This window comes from Bubalus bubalis, chromosome 16, assembly GCF_019923935.1.
Source record: "Bubalus bubalis isolate 160015118507 breed Murrah chromosome 16, NDDB_SH_1, whole genome shotgun sequence".
NCBI classification, from domain to species: Eukaryota; Metazoa; Chordata; class Mammalia; order Artiodactyla; family Bovidae; genus Bubalus; species Bubalus bubalis.
This window is the reverse complement of record NC_059172.1, coordinates 37,599,809-37,625,740: the sequence shown is the minus strand read 5'-3', so window position 1 is coordinate 37,625,740 and position 25,932 is coordinate 37,599,809. Positions and strand designations below refer to the sequence as shown.

The window sequence follows — 25,932 nt, the reverse complement described above, 5'->3', positions numbered from 1 at the left end:
ATTTCTTCAGGACCGCTTACAAGCCTTCACCAACCAAACTATCCACGAGCTACTTCTAACTCACTCAGATTATCAAAAGCTTTGACTCCACACAAATCCCCATGACCTGCATTTCAGCCTTTTCTTATTTTACGTGCCGCCCACCCCCATTCCCTGCCCCTGTCCCGCAGGAAGTAGTTACAGAAGATTGACCTTTAGCCCTTATCCTAAATCAAAAAGGCTGGTATGATAGGGCCCACATGGGGGGGGTCTCATTGATAAGATGGCTCGTTACGTCGACCTCGCAAACAAAGAATAAACCACAGTGATCTGTAAGACTGACCAAATTGCCCAAACAGCATCCTGTTATCTCACTGGCGCCTATCTTCTCAAAGCTGCGAGACCACCAGATTCCAGACCTCCACTACGTGACCATCCCTTCAGAGAATTTTTCATTGATGGGGTATAAGAAGGACTCAATCAGAAAGGGAGAACACTGGTTCTCCTTAAGAGCCAGTCACCTTCTCTTTTCCCTCTAATAAATTTCCTTTTCTTGCCTGACTGCCCGGCTTGCTCTCTTTTTCTCTTCACTAGCCTTACAATTAACATTTACATGGATTTCTTTGAAGAAAACTTAACTAACCGATTTTAATATCTTCCCTGTTTTGTTCCAAAGGTTTACTCAGATACTTACCTTAATCTAGTTTATCTATATGGTCAAACTCTAACGACTGTTTCCTATACTTTAGGGTTTTTTTAGACCAGAAACAGAAGTCACAGACCCAAAGTGACAAATCTTTCATTAGATTCCTCTCCAACAAGAAATGTATAGATTAGAGAGGGAAACAGCTTGAAGGAGAATTTATTATTCTCTGGTTCTTCAATAACCTGTAATGTAATTGCTAGCAATGTAGTTGGCTCTGGACACAGATTTTGGGTGGTGGGAAAAGGAGCTTGAATCATTCAGGTTTCCCATTGGCCCATGTTTTCTATACGTCACCACTGTGATTTCTTTACTGGTTTCTTCTTACCATAAATCTAATATGTCAGAGGAGGTTCCCAGGACATTGATCTCACCTACCCCTACTTTTTCACAATCTTTTGAGGTTCAGATCTCCTCCTATATTTTCCAAGTGTATTTTTGATAATATCACCAAACAACCTCAGAAACACGTGATACCTATATAGCCACCATTTTCAAATTATAGATTGAAACAAGACTTTACAATCCAAGTCTGCTATATATCAGTCTCCCCAGAAATACATAAGTAGGAGTTTGAGTTTTTGAAGAAAGGGAGTTCTTGGATGTTAAAGAGATGAGATCCTGATAAAGAGCCAGCGTCTACATCCTCCACCAGCAGAAAGAGTTCTTTCTTCACATTCCAGAGGCACATATACCTCATACAAATATCACACACAGACTCTTCTGGAGGGAACCCTTTAGTTCTCTAAGGTCCAGGAAGAAGGGTCAGATTAGACATTCAAAGGGACTGGAGAGTAAAAGGAGAAATATGGAATTTGTGGGAGGCAAGAGAGAGGAAGAAGGATTAGAGAGAAGAGAGGTCCTTGAACAATGAAACTCATCACCTTTGGTCCTCACAATAAATTTTACCCTCCTCCCTTGCAGGCCACATTAACACACTCACACATGCTGAGCTTTCTAGTCTCTTCCAAAAGTCAACAAGATTTTCAGATCAAAAATAGTCTATATTCGAAGTCACATTTGCATAGCTCTGCATTAACCACCATACAAAGTTATCTCTTTCTCCTTTCTGAATCATGGGAATAAAAACTGAGACAACCACTCTGAAAATAATCTGACTGTTTATGACTCAAAATATATACTGACCCTAAAAATCAATCAACTCATGTTATTTACTCTAGAAATATGATTTGTTCATAATTCTAAAGGACAGGACATAGGGATCCAATCAAGCCTTGCGTGAATAACCAGTGCCAGGGACATTCCCTCTTCCCTTCACACCAGGGGAGGAGAGCGGTCTCGTCTTCATTCCAGGATGGCCATGTTTATCAGCCCTCTAGAAAGGGGGATGTGAGCCAGGAGAAACAAAGTTTGCCTTCAACATTGTTGAGAAATTCCACAAAATACTCCTGACTTTTCCTGCAGTGCCTTAAACAATAATTTTTTGAAATTGGGCATACAGAGAAAAGGATTTTTTAAGAAATAAGACTACTGCAAAATTAGGATAGGATGTTAAATCAACTTTTAATTAGTATATTCAGTTAAAGAGGCTATTGTGATTATAAAGTAGGGCCTGGCAGCTATGAAATTGATAACAAAAGATCTTTCACAATCATAATTATTTTATAATACACTAAAAGATTTTTATTGAGGTATAATTGATATGTAATTTTGAGCATTGCTTTACTAGCATGTGAGATGAGTGCAATTGTGTGGTAGTTTGAGCATTCTTTGGCACTGCCTTTCTTTGGGATTGGAATGAAAACTGACCTTTTCCAGTCCTGTGGCCACTGCTGAGTTTTCCAAACTTGCTGGCATATTGAGTGCAGCACTTTCACAGCATCATCTTTCAGGATTTGGAATAGCTCAACTGGAATTCCATCACCTCCACTAACGTTGTTCATAGTGATGCTTTCTAAGGCCCACTTGACTTCACATTCCAGGATGTCTGGCTCTAGGTGAGTGATCACACCATCGTGATTATATGGGTAGTGAAGATCCAGTAAAGTAATGTAAAGTAATGCTCAATATTCTCCAAGCCAGGCTTCAGCAATATGTGAACCGTGAACTTCCTGATGTTCAAGCTGGTTTTAGAAAAGGCAGAGGAACCAGAGATCAAATTGTCAACATCTGCTGGATCATGGAAAAAGCAAGAGAGTTCCATAAAAACATCTATTTCTGCTTTATTGACTATGCCAAAGCCTTTGACTGTGTGGATCACAATCAACTGTGGAAAATTCTGAAAGAGAAGGGAATACCAGACCACCAGATCTGCCTCTTGAAAAATTTATATGCAGGTCAGGAAGCAACAGTTAGAACTGGACATTGAACAACAGACTGGATCCAAATAGGAAAAGGAGTACGTCAGGGCTATATATTGTCGCCCTGCTTATTTAACTTCTATGCAGAGTACATCATGAGAAACGCTGGACTGGAAGAAGCACAAGCTGGAATCAAGATTGCCGGGAGAAATATCAATAACCTCAGATATGCAGATGACACCAGCCTTATGGCAGAAAGTGAAGAGGAACTCAAAAGCCTCTTGATGAAAGTGAAAGTGGAGAGTGAAAAAGTTGGCTTAAAGCTCAACATTCAGAAAACGAAGATCATGACATCCGGTCCCATCTCTTCATGGGAAATAGATGGGGAAACAGTGGAAACAGTGTCAGACTTTATTTTGGGGGGCTCCAAAATCACTACAGATGGTGACTGCAGCCATGAAATTAAAAGACGCTTACTCCTTGGAAGGAAAGTTATGACCAACCTAGATAGCATATTCAAAAGCAGAGACATTACTTTGCCAACAACGGTCCATCTAGTCAAGGCTATGGTTTTTCCTGTGGTCATGTATGGATATGAGAGTTGGACTGTGAAGAAGGCTGAGCGCCAAAGAATTGATGCTTTTGAACTGTGGTGTTGGAGAAGACTCTTGAGGGTCCCTTGGACTGCAAGGAGACCCAACCAGTCCATCCTGAAGGAGATCAGCCCTGGGATTTCTTTGGAAGGAATGATGCTGAAGCTGAAACTCCAGTACTTTGGCCACCTCATGCGAAGAGTTGACTCATTGGAAAAGACTCTGATGCTGGGAGGGATTGGGGGCAGGAGGAGAAGGGGACGGCATAGGATGAGATGGCTGGATGGTATCACTGACTCGATGGACGTGAGTCTGAGTGAACTCCGGGAGTTGGTGATGGACAGGGAGACCTGGCGTGCTGCGATTCATGGGGTCGAAAAGAGTCAGACATGCTGAGCGAATGATCTGAACTGAACTGATACGTAATATGATATTAGTTTCAGGTGTAAAACCTAGTGATTCAGTATATTTGTAGAAATACTCCTTTTAAAGTTATTTCTAAGTAATGCTATATAATATATTCTTACAGCTTATTTATTTTATGCATAGAAGTTTGTTTCTTTTAATCTCATATGTATCTGGTTTCTCCTCACTTACTTTTCCCCAGTTGCAAGCACTAATTTGTTTCCTATATCTGTGAATCTGTTTCTGTTTTGTTTCATAACTTTGTTTTATTTTTTTAGATTCCACATGTAAGTATCAATCTAGGGTACTTGATTTCCTCTGTCTGACTTACTTCATTAAGCATAATGCATTTTAGATCCATACATTCATTGCAAGTGAAAGAATTTCTTTCTTTTTTGGGGGCTAATATTCCATTTTGTATACTTACCACAACTTTTTTACCCATTCATCTATATGGACACAGATCGCTTCCGTATCTTCTTTATGTAGATAATGCTCTCATGAATGTTGGGGTGCAGGTATCTTTTCAAATTTTTGTTTCTGTTTTGCTTTCTTCAGATATATACCTAAGAGTGAAATTGCTAAATCATATGCTATTTGTACTTTCAGTTTTTAGAGAATTTTTCATATTGTTTTCATAGTGACTGCACCAATCTAAAAATCTCACCCACACTATGCTAGAACTCCCTTTTCTTCATAAACTCACCACTATTTGTTATTTGTGGTCTTTTTGATGATAACAATTTTGAAAGGTGTGAGATGTTATCTCATGGCAGGTGTGATTTGCTTTTCTCTGATGATTAGCAATGCTGAACATTTTTTCATGTGCCTGTCAAATGCTGTGTATTCTTTGGCAGAAGATATATTTTCAGGGCTTCTTCTCATTTTTAAATTGTTTTGTTTGTTTGTTTGTTTATATTGAGTTGTATGAACTGTTTCTAAATTTTGGGCATTAATTCTTTATTGCTCATATCATTTGCAAAAAATTTCTCCCTTTCAGTTGGTTGCCTTTTTGCTTTGTGGATAGCTTCCTTTGCTGTGCAAAAGCTTTTAAGTTTCATTAGGTCTCTTTGGTTTGGTTTTGCTTCAATTTTTTTTTTTGCCTTAGGAGACAGATCCAAAAATACATTGCTGTGCTTTCTGTCAAAGAGTGATCTGCTATGTTTTCTTCTAGGAGTTATATGGTTTTAGGACCACCTGACCTGCCTCTTGAGAAACCTATATACAGGTCAGGAAGCAACAGTTAGAACTGGACATGGAACAACAGACTGGTTCCAAATAGGAAAAGGAGTACATCAAGGCTGTATATTGTCACCCTGCTTATTTAACTTCTATGCAGAGTACATCATGAGAAACACTGGGCTGGAAGAAGCATAAGCTGGAATCAAGATTGCTGGGAGAAATATCAAGAACCTCAGATATGCAGATGACACCACCCTTATGGCAGAAAGTGAAGAGGAACTAAAAGGCCTCTTGATAAAAGTGAAAGAGGAGAGTGAAAAAGTTGGCTTAAAGCTCAACATTCAGAAAACAAAGATCATGGCATCTGGTCTCATCACTTCATGGGAAATAGATGGGGAAACAGTGGAAACAGTGTCAGACTTTATTTTTTGGGACTCCAAAATCACTGCAGATGGTGACTGCAGCCATGAAATTAAAAGACGCTTACTCCTTGGAAGGAAAGTTATGACCAACCTAGATAGCATATTGAAAAGCAGAGACATTACTTTGCCAACAAAGGTCCATCTAGTCAAGGCTATGGTTTTCCCAGTGGTCATGTATGGATGTGAGAGTTGGACTATAAAGAAAGCTGAGTGCCAAAGAATTGATGCTTTTGAACTGTGGTGTTGGAGAAGACGCTTGAGGGTCCCTTGGACTGCAAGAAGATCCAACCAGTCCATGCTAAAAGAGATCAGTCCTTGCTGTTCATTGGAAGGACTGATGTTGAAGCTGAAACTCCAGTACTTTGGCCACCTCATGCGAAGAGTTGACTCATTGGAAAAGACCCTGATGCTGGGAGGGATTGGGGGCAGGAGGAGAAGGGGACGACAGAGGATGAGAGGGCTGGATGGCATCACCGACTCAATGAACATGAGTTTGAGTGAACTCCGGAAGTTGGTGATGGACAGGGAGGCCTGGCATGCTGTGATTCATGGGGTTGCAAAGAGTCGGATACGACTAAGCGACTGGACTGAACTGCACTGAACTGAGGACATACATTTAGGTCTTTAATCTGTTCTGAGTTTACTTATGTATATGGTGTGTAGCTGTCCAGTTTTCGCAGCACCAATATTTGAAGAGATTCCAAAAACATTATTAGTCCCTTTACTGAGAAGAGACCCTATAATTGAGAGCAATGTATAGATTTCACATTATATTCAGCAGAGAGCTTTACTTCTGGGACCAGGAACCCCCCTTAGAAAGTGAAAGTCTTTCAGTGTGCAGATATTTTCTATTTTACTTTATATAAAAATTTAAATTTTCATACTCTCATAACTAGGTACTTCATCCTGAACTGGAGGATCAGCTATTCCAGTAAATAAAAAGATGTCAGTTTCCCTAGAGAGTCATGTGTCAACAAACCAAGAGTATGATTTTTACTAGTGAGTCAGAGCCTCAGTCATCATAGCAATGGGGTGACAGGAAGACAGAGGTCAAAGGAAAAAGTTAGAAGATCAGTTTCCTTCAGTTTCCATAAATAAGTCCCAAGACATAGACATGTATGTGTGCACATACATGCAGAAACTGGAAAATCCTCCTTGGAAATCCTTGACTCACCAAAGGGCTTCCAAAGGTAAAGAAGTAGAGAATTCTTAGGAATAAGCAGGGATAAAGCAGATACTTCTTCACCAAAAACCCACATTTTATTTTAAAACTCTGACTCTGTTGAAAGAGGTAGGCATAAAAATTACAAAGGACATGGGGATCCCACCAAGCCCTGGATGGATATCCATTGCAGGAATAATCCCTCCTATCTCAATGAAAGAAAGCAACAGACTTTTTTTTCTGACAGCTTTCACCTTATTGCAATAGTAAGTCTGATCAGAGCAGACAACACTTAGCTACAAAACCGGTGACAAATCCCACAATTACACTTCTGAGTCTTAACATATCACTGGGAATGATAAATTTTAAAAATTGGCAAAGTGACAAATCAAAATTCAATTTCAATGAGACAGATTTACTGCAGAAAAGTTTTTAAAAATAAGAAAAGGTGGGACTTCCCTGGCAGTCCAATGATTAAGACTTGGCATTTCCACTTGTAGGGGGAGTGCCAGTTTGATTCCTGCTCGGGAAACAAAGATGCCATGTGTTTCTTGGTGTTGCCAAAAAAAAAAAGAAAGAAAGAAAAAATGCTATTTATACAGAGAAAGATTTATTTAAAAATTAGGTAAGATTGAAAGAAAAGTATAATGTCTTAATCAGTGCATTCTGTTTCTTAAAACATAGAAATGGAAATAATTTTGAAAGTAAACATATATTCTTATGATTTCAGTCACAGTGAAAGGGAACCAAAGAAAGAACAGACACCCTATGGGACTACTCCCTTATGTGCTAGAAATTACAGGTATTGTTTCAAACATTGTATTGTTTAACTTTCACAATACTAATCAGGTAAATTTTGTATAATTTTTTTCCCTTACAAATGAGATCCTGAGTATCACAGAATCTAGTTTACTTGCTAAGAGCCAGTGTGTAGAAACACAAAACCTATAATAAAATTCTAACAATCTTTGACAGGGAGAGCTGGTTGGAGTAGTCTGGACAGAGGCATAAAGGTGTCTAGGATATGGAAAAAGAGAGGTCGATAAAAAATAAAACAAAACAGTATGCCCTGAAAGCACAAACCTGTTTAATAGGACACTGATAAAGGTTTTATTTTTCATTAATTAATAGATCAAATATTTAAGCGGAGACACTTAGATGCTTTACATTTAGTATCATTTATCTTCTCACAATGATCTTATGTATGGTGCAATTTTTATATCAAGATTACTTTAAGAAAATAAGCACAGTGTTTAGGGATGTTATTCAAGATTATACTGCTAATGTGTAGAGAGACAGGTCTTGAACTCAAATACTCTGGATACAAAACTTCTTCTCTTAGTACATATCATTTATGATATTTTCTCCTTAATTCCTTGATGAATAAGGGACATCAAAGATAAACAGAGACACTGCTCAGCACTCATTCTTAAGAGAATGACTCCTAAACTAGGTGTTTGACGGTGTGCAAAAGTTGTTGAAAACCTTTCCTTCTTCTTAGCAGTCAGTGGCAGAGGAAATGAGATTGTAAAAATTTGGCAGAGACATCCTTTCAATACTACTCTTTTTTTATGAGGCATCAGTCATTTTTCCTTAGGATAAGGGAATGGTGAATTAAAATTTTCTCGTAATGCAAAAATGATATTGGGAAAATATGACAAAAACAAGTCTTACACCCTATTGATGAATTGTTGTTGTTATTTAGTCTCTAACTCATGTCTGACTCTGTGACCCCATGAACTGTAGCCCACCAGTCTCCTCTGTCCATGGGATTTCCCAGCCAAGAATACTGGGGTAGGTAGCCCTTTCATTCTCCAGGAGATCTACTCGACCCAGAGATTGAACCCACCTGTATTGAATGTCTCCTGCATTGGTAGGCAGATTCTTTACCAATGAGTCACCAAGGAAGCCTTTGATGAATTAAGGACATTTAAATTGAAGAAGATGGAGGGGTGGGGCAACAGTAGATAAGCAAAGGTGTCTTAGATGCACAAATATCAAGAGACACTACAAAGAAGTGAGTGTGAATCTAAGAAAGTTCAAGAGTTTGGCCATCACAGAGTTATGGGAGCATTACATTTCCCAGGATTGAAATATGGAAACATTTTCCGAGTAAAGGAACATGAAGAGAGTTTATAGATGAGAATTCCTTGGTTTGTGACATTGACAAATAAGACATCAGTATTACAGTCTAGGAAAACTGCAATACAATGGGGAGGAATACTCAGGGAGAGGGTTAAGATCAAGGGACCTGAGGAAGAAGACTCATCAAAAGCATCATATTCAAACTGAACATATTTTTTAACCCTCTAATCCAGTAGCTATATTTAGGTTGGGATCTCCAGTAAACATATTGACCATTTCCCTTGTTTTCAAATAGAAACTTCATCGTATATTCATTCTGTTTTCCACCATATACTCCCAGGATCCAGGCAGGTTTTTCTGACACATCTGCCTCCCAGTGATATTTCTGTGATGCGATAACTGGGGATCCCAGGACACCATGATCTTCAAAATCATCATTCTTATATATATTGTTTGGTTCCAAATCGCTCATATATCTCAATTGCTTCTGGTCCTCAGAAATGGCACGGTCCTAGCAAGAAGATTCAGGAACATGTGAACTGTGGAAAAATTACAGAGTTGGATTAGGGCTATGATGTAGGTTTATTTGTAACACTGTAAAAGGGATCTTTAAACTAACTTGAATGGAAAGGTAGTGTGTGCGTGTGTATTGGGAGCGGAAACGGACATCTTAAAATATGAGACATAATAGAAAATGAAAAAGTCTAAAAGACGATGAAAATAGGGTGGCTTGATAACATTGTGATGTTTCCTTACCCCAGTAGCGTTGCACATCTGTCAGCCCTGAAATAATGATAATAAACCTTAATGTTACATATAAACAAGGGAGTCAGCTCTGAAATCTATTTTTTCCAGATTAGGGGAAGGGCTGTGGTGAGGTACTGAACTGATGAAAGAGAAATGAACAAACACTTGGTCACTTCCCATAAATATGACCACATTGTCAGCACAGAGTATCTGGGCTTTGCTGTCTCTATCCACATCTAGAAATTGGAGGCTGCTCCCCATTTTACCCCATCACAAGAATTCCACAGACACCCACTTTGGTAGCACTCCTCACCATTATACACTCGCTGTACGTCTGTCAGATCAAGAGCTGAACACATTCTCCTTTGTCCCTCGGGGAGTGTTCTGGGCTTCTTCAGGGTTAAGGTTTCACTCCTAGGGAAGGAAAAGATTGACTCCCACACGATTGACTTCTTGTTCCTCTAAAACCACTGACTTTCACTCCACTGATGCACTTGAACTGTCTTGGGAAAGGAGAGACTGGACACCTGACTTTGGCGCCAGAAGGAATGTGCTGATGTCCACCTTCCTCGTTACCCTCCATGTGATCTGGGACTCTACTGACCTGTCAGAGGACAGTTTCTTCCTTCTTTAGTGAAATCATTAACTTCTCCCTCTCTAGCTCCTAGAAAGCATATGAAATTATTTGAAATAATATTTTGGTACCATAAAAAATTAATTTGTGGAAAGATCCCTGCATAGATACATGTTCCAGGGAGGTGTCAGAAAGTTAGGTAGCAGGACCTGGCTCCCAGGTGTTTGAGACATACCAGGTATGAGAACACTGTCTAGAGAGTCCCCAGATCTTCAAAGTCTGCTCCCCAATACACAGGCTCTCAGAATACCCCGAGATCTCAGGTTCTCTGGGAATAACGACAAACCCTTGAGAAACAGGACATTAGGTATACTCAAGTAACAGTGGCTTAAATTTCATGTGTTTGTAAAAATCTTGATGCTACCATGTACATGTGGAAATTCAAACACAAGGATGCTAACTTTCCATTCTGCCTTGTAGAGTATATGAGCAAGATGGGCCAATTGTTTGCAGCACAGCCATAACAGTCTTTGATATTCAAGTCTGTTTTTGGAAATCTAATCAGAAAGGTATAGAAGGGCCAAGTCTCTTCTATACTCAAGGCAAAATTCAAATATAAAGGAGTTCTCTCCAATTTGGGTGCTTGGCCAAGAAAGAAAACATGACTCTCCCAAGGTAATTCAAGCACCTACTAAATATGAAAGCTGAGTTGCATAAAGACACCAAGTGTGAATTAAATATTTGGGGTCACAGAAGTCTGTCATTGCAACGTCTTATTCCTATTATGGCTACTGACTAAACTCTGTGACTTTCAATGACCGCAATTATCTATGGTAGAAGTTGGTCCATTCTTAATCATTAGGAAAAATTTAGCCTTGATTTGTGAACAGAAATTGAAGGCAAATCTATATAACGTTTTTTCTGCCTTGAGCATTATTTCCCTCTAATTGGCCACCAGATAAATCTAGTCAGTGATTTTAATTATTTTTATTCCATAAATGGACTATCTCTGGTCTCCCACACGTACCTTTTCATGATGTTGTTCACATCCTAGTGAGGAAAAAAACATGAGTCAAGGAGTAATAGGTCCTCCCACCTAGACATCTTCATTACATCCCCACCACTCCTGATTGTGTGAATAGGATTGTCTCAATGTGAGAGCAAAAGTAAAGACAAGAGCAAGGCCAATCATTCTAGAAGACTCTTGTGACGCTGTCACATTTTCAACAAAGGTGAAATAGCTTTGACACTTGTAAAAGCAGGAGGCTTTTAGTATGTGCTGATGAGAGAACATAAAAAACCAACATATTCACTTTCCTCCAAAGGCATAAAATGCCCCATGAGGCTATTTGAATATTTAATGGTTCTTTAATTTAGTCAACAAAAGTATCAAGTGTTATACTATTATTTGCCAAGCTTGAAGTCAAGCTTTGGAGAATCATCAAGGAATACATAATCCTAATATTCCTCAAGCTGTTTACATGGCTTTTATGAGGCTGGAAGTAAAAAATGTATTAATGTATGTGTTTTTCATGTCTCTCTAGGCTCATTTTACACACTATCAGTAATCTCTTTCACTCCCTTAAGTTCAGCATACACACGGGCAGTTGATTTCCAAATCTTTACTTTTACTCAGTTTTGTCTTTTCAGTTCAGTTCAGTCGCTCAGTCGTATCCAACTCTTTGCAACGCCATGAATCAAGGCATGCCAGGCCTCCCTGTCCATCACAAATTCCCGGTGTTCACTCAAACTCATATCCATAGGGACAATGATGCCATCAAGCCATCTCATCCTCTTTTGTCCCCATCTCCTCCTGCCCCCAATCCCTCCCAGCATCAGAGACTTTTCCAATGAATCAACTCTTCACATGAGGTGGCCAAAGTACTGGAGTTTCAGCTTTAGCATCAGTCCTTCCAAAGAACACCCAGGACTGATCTCCTTTAGAATGGATTGGTTGGATCTCCTTGCAATCCAAGGGACCCTCAAGAGTCTTTTCCAACACCACACTTCAAAAGCATCAATTCTTTGGCACTCAGCTTTCTTCACAGTCCAACTCTCACAACCATACATGACCACTGGAAAAATCATAGCCTTGACTAGATGGGCCTTTGTTGGCAAAGTAAATCCTCTGCTTTTGAATATGCTAGGTAGTTGGTCATAACTTTGCTTCCAAGGAGCAAGCATCTTTTAATTTCATGGCTGCAATCACCCTCTGCAGTGATTTTGGAGCCCCAAAAAAGAAAGTCTGACACTGTTTCCACTGTTTCAGCATCTATTTTCCATGAAGTGATGGGACCAGATGCCATGATCTTAGTTTTCTGAATGTAGAGCTTTAAGCCAATTTTTCACTCTCCACTTTCACTTTCAACAAGAGGCTTTTTAGTTTCTCTTCACTTTCTGCCATAAGGGTGGTGTCATCTGCATATCTGAGGTTATTGCTATTTTTCCCAGCAATCTTTGTCTCTTAAATGCTTATTAATCTATTCAGTAAAAAATGAGTCACAAGAATCAGTAATACAGGATGTCTAATATGTAACTTACTATTCATCAACTAAACTGTCGCCTCTCTTGTATCCCATTTTCATAATGTTACCAATAAGGATTCAGTCACTGTCCAAAAACTAGAGCATTTATCTGCACTTTAGTTTGTGCTGAATCAGTTTTGTTCAAGTCCTTAAAAGTTTGTAGCCATCTAATCTTCTTAATCATCAGAGATGTTGTTTTCTTTGAGCAGATATTTATCAGTATATTTGGTGTCTTTAGTATTAGACTTATTTCCATGTTACCAAAAACTAGTACAACAGCTGGGTCCACACCCAAAAAACAAAAAACAAAGTCTCTCTGTTGTTTTCTTTTATATGACAAAAATCAAAGAAAACTGCAATAAGTAGAAAATTTTGTGAATACAGTTACAACTTTAATCAATGCTTAATTTTGAAGCTCCAAACTCGTCATCAGAATCTGGTCTATGTCTTTCTGCAATTCTATTTACTCCATCTATGTTGACTTTTGGAGAAGGAAATGACATCCCACTCCAGTATTCTTGCCTGGAGAATTCCATGGACAGAGGAGTCTGTTGGGGTATAGTCCATGGGTTGCAAAGAGTCAGACACAACTGAGCAACTATCATTCATATTGACTTTATTCTCAGTTAATGAAGAAAACAAAGATCTCCTGACATAAACTCCAGAAGAAAAGAGAATTTTTCTTCCCATTATTCTGAAAAGTTCAGATGCTTGCAGGCATTAGCCTGTAGGATTGGGTGCAATATTAAAAGCATCATTGTGCTGTTGCTAGAACGAAATGAAGCAGTGGTACAGGAAGTTTCTATTTTTACTGAAATGCACTTGGTGTTAGGAGTAGATCATGATGGGATAGGAAACATTCTAATCATTAGAGAAACTATTAGGAAAAAAGAAAAAATATACATAGTTAGAAAATAACAAAACAATATTTTATACCAGACATATTTAACACAAAAGAAGCAAGTTGAAGTGAAAGAGAAGAATGAAAACTAGCCATACGATATGCAAATAAAAAATGATAAATTTAACCAGGTCAATGATTGCATTATTAAATGGCATTATATTAATACCCCCATTAAAAGGAAGATTTTTTGACTTGATAAAAAGCTACTATTGCTATCTATAAGACATATATTTTGCATTCAATGATACAAGAATGGTGAAGTTAAAAACATAGAAAGCTATATATCATACGAACAGTAATGTTCAAGTGTTCATATCACAGATTCTGGGGTTTCTTGCCCAGTGTTACCTGCAGCATTTCCATTGTTGACCCTTTCAAACGATGTCCCACATCTGAGATGAGATTTCTCACCAGCTGGCTCTGCTGAATCAGCACATGCTCAGAGTCTGCCAGGTTACGTAGACCAACTTCCTCCTTCCTCTTCAGTTTTTGCAGTTCCTTCCCCTCCTCATATTTAAGGTTCTTTCTCAGTTTCTGAAACACTGCCTTGACATTTTGTCTCTCACGTTGCATTTGATCCTTCAGGAGTATGAGAAAGAGAGAGAGGAAGACAGAGAGAGAGAAAGGAGGGAAGCAATGATTAGGGAAGCTCACATGACATTTCTTTTTTCTCTACATCACAATTCAAAATAATAGTTCCAAGTCTGCATTGTTGAAGACAACTCACAGCCAAATGGGACCCCTGGCTGTGACTCAGTCTTCACACAGATGTCCAGGATGCTCGTGCCTTCCTGTATTACTCTTGACTCCCTCCCACCACCTTCTGCTAAGGTTGAAAGCTGAGGACAGGTGTAAGTTGCTCAGTTATGTCTGACTGAACTATGAAAGTGTAAGTGAAAGTCACTCAGTTGTGTCCAACTCTTTGTGACCCCATGGACTATATAGTCCATGGAATTCTCCAGGCCAGAATACTGGAGTGGGTAGCCTATCCTTCTCCAGGGGATCTTCCCAACCAAGGAATCAAACCGGGGTCTCCTGCATTGAAGGCAGACTCTTGAACAGCTCAGCTACCAGGGAAGCCAGGACAGAGCTATGAGCCATTGCCAAATGTCTCAATCAGAAGAGTCAAGGACAAAAACATACAACAGGAATGGAATCTGAAGTTCCCTTGTTATCCTCATGAGAGATGCCCTCTGTATAAATACCTCCCTTCCATGATCTATGTTCATCTGTGATATGTTCCCTTTTTAGCATCACCCCCTCAGGGATAGGATGAAGGAAAAGACTAATCAAATGACAACTGTCAGGGAACAAAGAGGAAGGCCGCTACTTGTGACCACCCAAGGTCCTGTCCAAGATATCTGTTTAAATCCCTCAGGAAGTGCCTTCTCCTACCTTCCAGGCAGCAATGTCTCCTCTGACTTTAACTTCCAACTCCTCGGCTTCCAGCTGCTTCTCCCTCAGCTTCTCTAGAGCTTCTTGGAGTTTCTTCTGTGAGAAAAGAACCACACAGAGTCAAGCTATGGGCTTTCTCAGCATCACTGTAGAGGATAAATGAGAGAGAAATGAAGCAGATTTCCAAAGAGAATCCACTTTACAAAAACTGTAGAGAACAGCTATTAGAATCTATGACCTGGGAGAAAACCTGAGGAGGGGAATGTATTCTTAAGACTCAAGAGATAGGAGCCAGCATTCTCTTTCCAAAGAAGAGTGGTCCTCTTTGTTCTAGAGAAACCTGATCCTGCAGCAGGGAAACAACACACCTCAATCCACCCAGTGTCCTCATTACCCTCCTGACCAAAATTATCATGAGAGCTTCTTTGGGCATCAGATCTCCACCTACTTCTGACTAAAAGTCTGTGTGTAGGATCATTACTTTGTAATTGGGGGAATTCACAGAAACATCCCTCACACATCAGAAGGTGGGCATAGGATGAAAAGAGATCACAGGACTCAAGTCCATGGTGACCAGGTAAACAAAGTCCAATGCAAAGTGGAGATTTCCCCTCAAGTAACACTTTATGATCTGTCTTTCCTCCATTCTGCTCTCTTACCTGATAGTCCTGGGCAACCTCTTCCATGAGGAATGTGTGGTGACCATGGTGCTCCTGGGACCGCTCACAAAGCCAGCAAATGACTTCCCTGTCCTCCTCACAGAAGAGCATGAGTTTCTCTCCATGGCGCAGACAGAGATTTCTCTCTTGCTCCACCTCTGGGCTCAACTTGACCTCTCTGAGCCTCTGTACTATGTTGGCCACATGCCTATTAGGCCGCAGGTTTCGAGGCTCATAACTAATTCTGCACACAGGGCACCTTCTGTCCTCATCTTGGTCATTCATGGACACCATGTTGTTTGCAGTGATGCAGGCTTGGCAGAAGCTGTGGCCACAGTCAAGGCTCAGGGGTTCTGTCAGAAGCTCCAGGCAAATGGGGCAGGTCACCTCCTGCTGTAGGTTCACCACAATTCCTGAAGCCATGAGAGTTGCTCAACTGCTCCAACTTGTCCTGACTTCTGAGGATTCTCTTTCTCAGAGATCCCTGAGTGTTGGAAAGTTTAAAAGGGGACTGAGTTAGAAAGATAGAAATGCAATATATTAGTTGTGAATAAATCAAGTATAGTCCAAGACCAGATTATTGAGGAACAAAAGTGAACCATGAAGATACAAGATAAGAAGCTTGGTGACCTGGCAAAAAGACATTTCATAATACTTTTAATTTATTTATTTATTTTTTTAATTGAAAGGGAATTTGCTGTATGACTCAGGGAACTCAAACCAGGACTCTATACCAACTAGAGGGGCGGGATGAGGAGGGTGGTGGGAGAGAGGTTCAAGAGGGAATGGACATATGTATATCTATAGCTGATTTAAGTTGATATTTGCTAGAAACTAAAGATCCATCTAGTCAAGGCTATGGTTTTTTCAGTGGTCCTGTATGGATGTGAGAGTTGGACTGTGAAGAAAGTTGAGTGCCGAAGAATTGATGCTTTTGAACCGTGGTGTTGGAGAAGACTCTTTAGAGTTCCTTGGACTGCAAGAAGATCCAACCAGTCCATTCTGAAGGAGATCAGCCCTGGGATTTCTTTGGAAGGAATGATGCTAAAGCTGAAACTCCAGTACTTTGGCCACCTCATGTGAAGAGTTGACTCATTGGAAAAGACTGTGATGCTGGGAGGGATTGGGGGCAGGAGGAGATGGGGGCAAAAGAGGATGAGATGGCTGGATGGCATCACTGACTCGATGGATGTGAGTCTGAGTGAACTCCGGGAGTTGGTGATGGACAGCGAGGCCTGGCGTGCTGCAATTCATGGGATAGCAAAGTCGGACAGGGCTGAGCAACTGAACTGAACTGAATACAATTCTGTAAAGATATTTCATAATAATTTTAAATACTTTACTCTTGATTCATGTCACATGACAAATTCCATCCTTATCTGTGGAATTATTTTCATTATTTAATTTTACTAAACAAAAGGATGACCTGACACTTTTTCCACTAAGATCCTTATGTGACCCACCATCTTTCCATACCCCAAATATCCTCAGTATCAAAATATCAGTATGACTGTCTCTTGTACTTCAGTAAACTCTCCTTAAGTGTTCTCTTATCACATAGACCTGCTCTGAAGACTTAACACAATGTAATCATTGTCATCATCTGTTGGATGTTTACAATGATTTCCCTCATTGTCATGACATTATTTTACTATATGACAAGGATTCCCAGGTGGCTTAGTGGTCAAGAATCTGCCGGCCAATACTGGCGATGCAGGTGACTCGGGTTCAATTCCTGGGTCAGGAAGATCCTCTGGAGGAGGAAATGGCAACCCACTCCAGTAATCTTGCTGGGAAAATCCCATGGACAGAAGAGTCTGGCAGGCTTCAGTCCATGAGGTTGCAAAGAGTCTATCACAACTGAGCACATACATACAATATTTGACTGTGTGTGTCTGTACATGGTGAAAGCAAACCCATTATCAGATATGTAAAGAGAGATGGTGACTCACAGAGATCACGTATCTTCAATACACAGAGTGGAACTAAACCTAATGTATTAGCGGTCCTCCTTTAGGGGCCTGTCTCCTACCCATTGAGCTAATCAAAGACAAACAAAGGCAAATTAATGGACTCAATTAATATCCAACGCAGTGGGGGTGTGGAAGTGAAGAAGGGAAGAGATACAGATCACTTGGGAGGTACTGGGAAGTCTTAGTGGGTAAACAGTGATTTCACCTTGGCCTGAAAATAGGTCAAGGATATTGATAGGAGCCCAGAGATGTGTGTGTGTAAGAGGATTATAGGGAGGGAGGTAGTATCAATATACTCAACCAATCACACAAGTCAGGTATTTGAAAACACATAAACACAGGAGAAATAAATGTAAGTCTTGAGAAAAAAAAAAAACTCTCAATATATTGGGCAAGATCATTCGACTAATTATCACTAATAAGTAACATATGTTAACAACTAAATTAATATCCATAAAAAGAAATATGAGTCTAAACAGAAGATTTAAACCACTATTAACTTGATATTCACCTTGAAATTAATAGTAAATAAAAATTCAGTCTTAGGTGCATATATATATATATACTTGTATACATACAAAAGAACAAATGTGGAAAACATTACCAAAAAGATGCAGATGTTGTTTAGAAATCAAATAATTGGAGAAAATAAGGGCTATCCAAGAATTTCAGCTTGAAAATACAACAGTGAAAGTGCAAACTGAAGAAGATAAAGGAAACATGGAATGAGAAAGAAGAAAAAATGTTCCAGGTAGAGGAAATGAGTTGTATGTAGAAGACACATCATCTTGTATGAGTTTGAAAAGGCCAGCGTGGCTGGTGTACAGAAGACTGCGGGGCTTTCTGCATCACAAGAGGCTGCAGTGCCATTAAACATGACACTTCCCAAATTATATAACTTTCAGGGACCCATCTCCAAGAGTCAGGAGAAGTTATCAATGTTTTCCCATCAGAGAGGAGTAGGGGCATGACCAGCTGTGCCCTTGGGCTGTGAGATGTTGGATGGACCCAGTGTGGAATAGGGAGGATTAGGTAGGATGCAGGCACAGTTGCTCAGTGGAGAGATGATGATAGCTCGAGGGACAGAGTGATGAAGGAAATGCTGGGCAGCAGGTGAGAGTGGGAGATAAGAAGAGGTATAAGGACAAGATTGGGAGTTGGACTATATATGTGGGGACAAGGGGTAACACCAGTTCTGGAATCTTTCTTCCTGTAAAGGTAATATTGGCTTACTCTTCTAAGTTTTGTTGTTATTGTTGTTGTTTGTTTTGTGTTGTGTGTGTATGTGTGTGTGTTTTGTTCTTCTGGGAAGCCTACTGGGTTACAGTAAAGTGAAAAGTCAGCAGACTTTTGAGAAGGTAACAGGCAGAAAGGCCAGGGATCTCCAAACGGAGGAAATAGGCTGCAAGTGTCAGACATCTTTTATGTCTCCCTTAAGCGGCAGGAGGAAACAAGCTACAAGCGTCAGAATGTTTTCCTTCTTTATACAAAGTTAAAAGAAGGTTTCTCTTAAAATTCTGTGTTGTCATGATGACACCTGGTTCTGCATGAACTTAACTTTTCTCAAACCTTGAGTTTTTCTTATGGAAATGTTTTTCATAAGCTATGTTAATGAAACTATGTATTTGCTTTGGAATTTGCATTTCTTCCCTGGCTCAGAAAAAGCATCTGCCTACAATGTGGGAGGCCCAGGTTCGATCCCTGGGTCAGGAAGATCCCCTGGAGAAGGAAATGGCACCCCACTTCAGTACTCTTGCCTGGAAAAGCCCATGGACAGAGAAGCCTGGTAGGCTACAGTCCGTGGGGTCACAAAGAGTCAGACACGACGGAGTGACTTCACTTTCACTTTCACCTTGCCTTTCTTCAAAGTGGTTCCACCTAAGACTAAATTTTTTTCCTTTTCTCAAATCTTGGGCAGATAATGGCTCAAAAAACCAGTATTCATATCAATTGTTTGATGGCTGGGGGATGATATACCTCATGCCATCCTATCTCAAAAATGCATATTGTGGGAGAGGGGCCTGGTGAAACTCCCTCAGCCTTGAGGTGTCTCTCTTATCTGATTAATAGCTTTCTAACAGACATAAAACAGCCTGCTAAAACTAGCAAGGGGGGGCACTATTTCTTCCCCTTTCTGATGTCTATGTCAGAAGCTTTGTCTATCTCTTTTATACTTTAATAAAAATTTGTTAAACAAAAGCTCTGAGCAATCAAGCCTTGTCACTCGCCCCAGATTGAATTCCTGTCCTCTGGAGGCCAAGAATCCTGGTGTCTTTCATGGCTCAGCAGCAACCTTTCACTTTAAGGCCACATTTTTGACAGTAAAACTAGTTTAGATGTATCAAGTGCATTTTGGCCGGCACATAAGATAACACGTTAATGAATATCAAGGTCAGGGGTAGACATTATATCATTTTATGGCAAAAATATGGTGAGGGGCCTCCAATTATTTCTCATCCTATTCAAGATCCAGCTACTGCTGAGATGCATCAAGAGCCTATAAAGAAGGGAGGCACAGAGCATGCATTCAGACGTGAAATGGCAAAATGTATTTTCCTTGCAGTGCTCCAAGGATCTAATATCAAAGCAGCTAGATCCACAAGAGACATGAAGGAACTAGTTCTCATTCCTGAAGGATGACACCCCCACCACTGTCTAAGCAGTGATACAGGCTTCCCTCGGCAACAGGAAGGTAGATGTGGGAACATGAGTGGCATCTGCCTGATGAAACCTCAAGTCATTTGACTCCCATAATGTCAGAAGCTTGATCCTTACCTTTGATCTTTTAACTTGGAGCTCATGAAAATACAAACTGAGAACACCTCAGATACAACAGCCAAAGACAGCATCAGTTCAGTCAGTTCCGTCAGTTAAGTCGTTCAGTCATGTCCGACTCTTTGCAACCCCATGAATTGCAGCACGCCAGGCCTCCCCGCTGCTTGTAATAGTTCCCCTCCCCAGACATATCTTCAGTCAGCACTCTCAGCAGGAAGTCTGCAAGTTGGGCTTTTCCCCCTTTAGAACAGCTTCCACACAACAAATAAAACTCACCCAAGAAGATTTAATTTTTTCTACTGTGTCTCTCAAACTCTGTCTTCTACAAACCACTCAGCTATCCTCAGACACCAGTGGAGAAGCTGTGATTCCTTGGAGAAGAGTGAAGGCAGGACCTGGGCAGATGTTTTCAGGATTCAGTCACCACATCAAAGGCCTGACCGCCCCTGAGAAGATTCCTAGTAGAAGGTGAGGGGAAATGAAAGTTAAATTCAAGGGTGTGGAGTAAGGGCAGGAAAGGACAAGATAAACTGCAGACCAATAGAAGCTCTCCGTATAGGTTCTATGGGCAATGACAAGGCTTTTGTGCCTGAGCCTGGTGGGTCAGTGATAGTTATTTTCTATCTCAGCTCTTCTCCGGGAAACTGTTCGCCTGTCTATTCTCCTTTGGAAAACTAACCTTACAGAGCAAGTTAATTTCACAGACACCCAACTTGTCTTGTTTCCTTACTAATAAGCTGTCTGGAGGAAAGAGTAAAGTACCCCCCTTTACCCCAGTGAACACCCACACTGAGGATTTCCCTGAGGCAGCAACACTGCTGTGCTCTCCCCCGGCCCGTGTCCATAAGCGGAAGTAAGTGAATCTGGCCGGTCTATCCTGTTAGGTCATGTTAGAGGAAATGGCTCAACAAATCTCAAATCACTCAGATGGTCGGTTAGAGGGGCGATCACAGAGCAGTTGTTCACTGATGCCGACTTTCAGGAGATGGATGTCATATGACCAAATTGACACTTTTCCTAAATAGGCTGAAAAAAATGAAACTGTAGGAGTGTCATTTATTGGGCAATGTCATCTAATATTATTTAACATATAATCCTTATGATCTTAATATAATAATGATAAAGAAGGAAAATTAGTGAGATGGTTAATTTTATGTGTCAACAAGGGGCTTCCCAGGTAGCTCAGTGGTAAAGAATCTGTCTGCCTATTCAGGAGACCCAGGAGACATAGGTTCAATCCCTGTATTGGGAAGATCCTCTGGAGTAGGAAATGGCAACCCACTCCAGTATTCTTGCCTGGAAAATTTCATGGACAGAAAAGTCTGGCAGGCTACCATCGAAGGGGTGGCAAAGAGTCAGACACAACTGAGCACACACGTCAGCAAGACTAGTCACTGGGTGCCCAGATTAGATACTCTTTCTGGGGTGTCTGTGAGTGTGTTGTTTACAGATGAGATGAGAAGTGCAGCTGAAGACTCAGTAGTTTGCTTTCCCCAAGTTGGTTGGACATCATCCAATTTGTTGAAGGAGTGAGAGCTAAGATATGAGTATGTGCATACACATACAGACACAGAAACCGGAAAAAAATCCTCCTGAGAATCTCTTGTCAAATCAAAGGTTGTCCAAAGTTAACAAAACTGGGAATTCTGGGGAACAAGTAGGGATGAGAGCAGATATTCCTGATCCACTTTATTTTTTTTTAAAACTTTGATTCTGTTGGAGTGTTTAAATATTAAGAAGAACCTCTGTAATGTTTCTATAAGGCCTACACCAATTAAAATTTTCATCAATACTGTACCAGTGTTCCCTGTTTTTCCTTCCTCCTCACCAACATTTGGTATTTGTGCTATTTATTTTCTCTTTGTATTTGTGCTGTTTTTGACGACAGTCATTTTGACAGATGTTAGGTGATATTTCTTTGTGGGTTTGATGAAAATCAAACCTGATGATTGGCAATGTTAAGAAATTTTTCATGTGCCTGTTAGAAATCTATGTCTTTTTTAGAAAAATGTCTATTCCAGGCTTCTATTGATTTGTTACTGGGGTCTTTGTTTTTTTGATGTTGAGTTCTATGAGCTATTCATAAATTTTGATATTAACCCCTAGTGGTCATATCATTTGCAAATATTTTCTCCCTTTCCATATGTTGTCTTTTCATTTGGCCAATTGTTTTGCTTGTTGTGCAGAAGCTTTTAATTAGGTCTCATTCTTTTTTTGTTTTTGTTTTTGCTTCTATTTCTTTTGCCTTAGGAGACAGATTCAAAAACATATTGCAATGATTTGTTATAAAAAACTGTCTCACCTACATTCTCTTTTAGGAGTTTTATGGTTTCAGGGCTTACATTTAGGGCTTTAATCCATTTTTAATTTACTTTTGTATGCGGTCTGAGGAAATGTTCAACTCTATTCTCTTACATATAACTGTCCAGTTTTCTCAGCATCAGTCATTGATGAAATTCCACGACACTTTCTTTAGTCTTTTCCTGAGAAGAGAATCTGTAACTGGGAGAAACGTATAGATTTCTATTCTTTTCAGCAGGAGGTGGCTTCATTTCTGTGGTCAGGAACCTCTGTGAGAAAGTGAGTGCCACACGGTGAACCGATCTTTTCTTTTGTATGTAGATATTCAGATCTTCATTTTCTCATAACTAGGCACTTGATCCTGAACTGGAGAACGGAGCATTCCAGTAAAAGAAAAGGCATCAATGTCCCTGGACAGTCATTTGTCAATAATTCAAGAGTACAAAATTTTCCTAGTAAGTCCGAATTTTAGTCATAGTAGCAGTGGGCAGACAGGAAGGCAGAGGTCAAAGGGAAAATTTTAAAGCCCAATTATTTTCTGTTTTCAAGAATCAGTACTAAGATATTGAGTGTGCATACAAACACACACACACAAAGAGAAACACTGGAAAAGTCCTCCTTGATAACCCTTCTCTCATCAAAGGTCTTCCTAAAATGAGAAAGTTGAGAATTCCTGAGAACAAACAGGAATAAAAGCAGTGATAGCTTAAACAGATAATCCATTTTATTTCTTGAGAAAGAAAAAATGAACTATGATTTGGTTGGAGGAAGACTGGGGAAAAAATTCCAAAAGACATGGGGATTCCATCAGTCCCTGAAAGAATATTCATTTCAGAAATAATTCTTTCACTAATCTCACTGAAGGAAGATAGCAGACTTTTCTCTTCCTTCTTGTGGACTTTCACCTCAATGCAAAAGTCTGACCAGGGCTCAGAAAACATTTATCTGCACCACTGTTAAGAGATCCCATGACTACACTTTAGAGTATTAATGTACCACTGGGAATGTAATCACTGTGAATTTTTTAAAGCTGGATAAACAGACCATGGGTTTCTCTGGTGGCTCAGACAGAAAAGAATCAGCCTACAATGCAGGAGACCTGGGTTCGATCCCTGAGTCAAGAAGATCCCCTGGAGAAGGGCATGGCTACCCACTCCAGTATTCATTCCATGGTCAGAGGAGCCTGGCAGGCTATAGTCCATGGGGTCGCAAAGAGTTACATATAACTGAGCAACTTGCACTTTCAAACAGACCACAAAGTAAAAATCAACTTCAGTGAAATAACATTAATACAGAAAATGTTTAAAATGTGAGATAATGTGGCTATCCAAAAACATTTATTTAGCAATTAGGTAAGAATGAGAAAAAATTGCAATTCTTCAATCAATTTATTCTGTTTCTTAAAACAAAGAAATAATGTTGAAAATAAAGTAACATGCATTCTGAAATTGATTTATTTCAATCACAGTGAGAACAAAACAAAAAGGAATAGACATTTATACTGGGCTTCCCCTTATGGGCTTGAAACTACAGAAGTTATTGCAAATGTTGTATTGTTTAATTTTCACAATATTAATCAGGTGATTTTTTTATATGAGAAACTGAACTCCATAGAGTTTAGTTTACTTGATAAAAGCTATTATGTAGAAACATAAGAATTATAATAAAATTCTGTGATCACACACACACACACTTTTCTATGGCAGGAAGAGCTAGAGTAGTCTTGACGCAGCACAAAGGAATCTAGGATCTGAAAAATGAGACTTCAGTGAAAAGAACCATAGTATTCCTGAAGGAACAAATCTATTTAATGAGACACTGACATAGGTTCTTTGTTTAGTAATTAATAGATAAAATATTTATTATTGAGACAGTTAAATGCAACTTCACACTGAGTTGCATTTAATTTTTCACAATGATCTTGTGTATGGTACAATTTTATAAAAAGATTATTTTAAGAAAATAAATGTATCACTTAAATATGCTATTTAAGTTTACACTTCTAATATGTAGAGACAGGGCTTGAACTTAGACACTCGGAACACAAAACTTTCATTCTTAGTACATATCATGTATGATATTGTTTTCTCAATTTCTTAATGAACATGGGCATCATGGATAAACTGAGACACAGCTCAGCACTCACTCTTTAGTGAAGGACTCCTATACTAGGTCTAATATACAAACATTGTTGAAAAGCTTTCTTTCATTTTCTCAGTCAGTGGCAGAGTAAATGAGATTGTAAAATTTGGCAAAGGTGTTACATCAATACTGCTCTTTCTTTATGGGGCATCCATCATTTTACCATGGATTATGGAAAATTAATTAAGATTTCCTAACACATACATGATATTGGGGAAAAGATGACACAAGGGAAGTAGTTCACCCTCCTAATGAATGAAGGATGTTCAAATGGAAAAAAAAGAGAGGCAGCAAGGAAAAAGGGTAAGAATGTTGCAGATAAGCACAGGTGTGTCAGATGCACTTACAGTAAGAGGCACTATAGAGGAGTGAGTGTGAATGTAAGAAGACTCAACAGCTTGGTGAGCACAGAGTCATGGGGGCATCACAGTTCATAGGATTGAAATATGGAACTATGTTCTGAGGAAAGGAGCATGAAGAGAATTTATAAATGGGAAACCCATGGTTGGTGACATTGAGAAATAAGACAGTGCGAGCCTCATAGTCTAGGAAAACCCCAACACGATGGGGAGAAACACTCAGGGAGAGGATTAAAATCTCAGGACCTGAGAAGAAAGACTCAAAGGCATTATATACAGAACCATGTTTTAACCCTATGACCCAATAGCCATTTTTAGGTTGATATCTTGAATAAACATTTTGAGAATTCCCATAATTTATATTTATACGATTAGAGAATGAAAGAACCTTTGTATACTTTTTATTTTCATAATTTCCAAATTTTGATGATAGTATCATGGTATTTTCACATTTTTCACCACATACCCCCAGGATCCAGGCACTTTTCTTTGACACGTCTACCTCCCAGTAATGTCTCCCTGATGTGATAACTGGGGAGCCCAGGACACCAAAATATTCATAATTATCATTCCAATACGCATTAGAGCATTGGTCACTGGATGCATATCTCACTTGTCTCTGATCCGGAGAAATGACAACATTTGCACTCTTGGGAGAATTCAGGGTCACCTGAACTGTTGAAAAATATAGGCTTGGGTTAGGGTAATGATGTAGTTTTCTTGTGACATTTTGAAAGGGATCTTTAGAATGACTTGACTGGAAAAGTAATATGTTTGCATGTGTTG

The 25,932-nt window shown here is 39.6% G+C and overlaps 1 protein-coding gene and 1 pseudogene across 4 annotated transcripts in view; both read right to left on the bottom strand.

Moving 5' to 3' along the window:
- Positions 1-6,106: 6,106 nt before the first annotated feature.
- On the bottom strand, positions 6,107-20,758 carry LOC102393569 (annotated as a pseudogene).
- Positions 20,671-25,932, bottom strand: part of LOC102393048 (tripartite motif-containing protein 5) — a 22,480-nt gene continuing 17,218 nt past the window's right edge. The window contains exon 8 of one of the 4 annotated variants that reach the window (XM_025266513.2): positions 20,671-20,802. In XM_025266513.2, the coding sequence (XP_025122298.2) occupies positions 20,765-20,802 (38 nt within the window). In that variant the 3' untranslated portion in view covers positions 20,671-20,764. Of the gene's footprint in view, positions 20,803-24,014; positions 25,822-25,932 lie in introns of those variants that run through there. The other 3 variants (XM_025266511.2, XM_006053578.3, XM_025266512.2) reach the window with 3 other exon arrangements.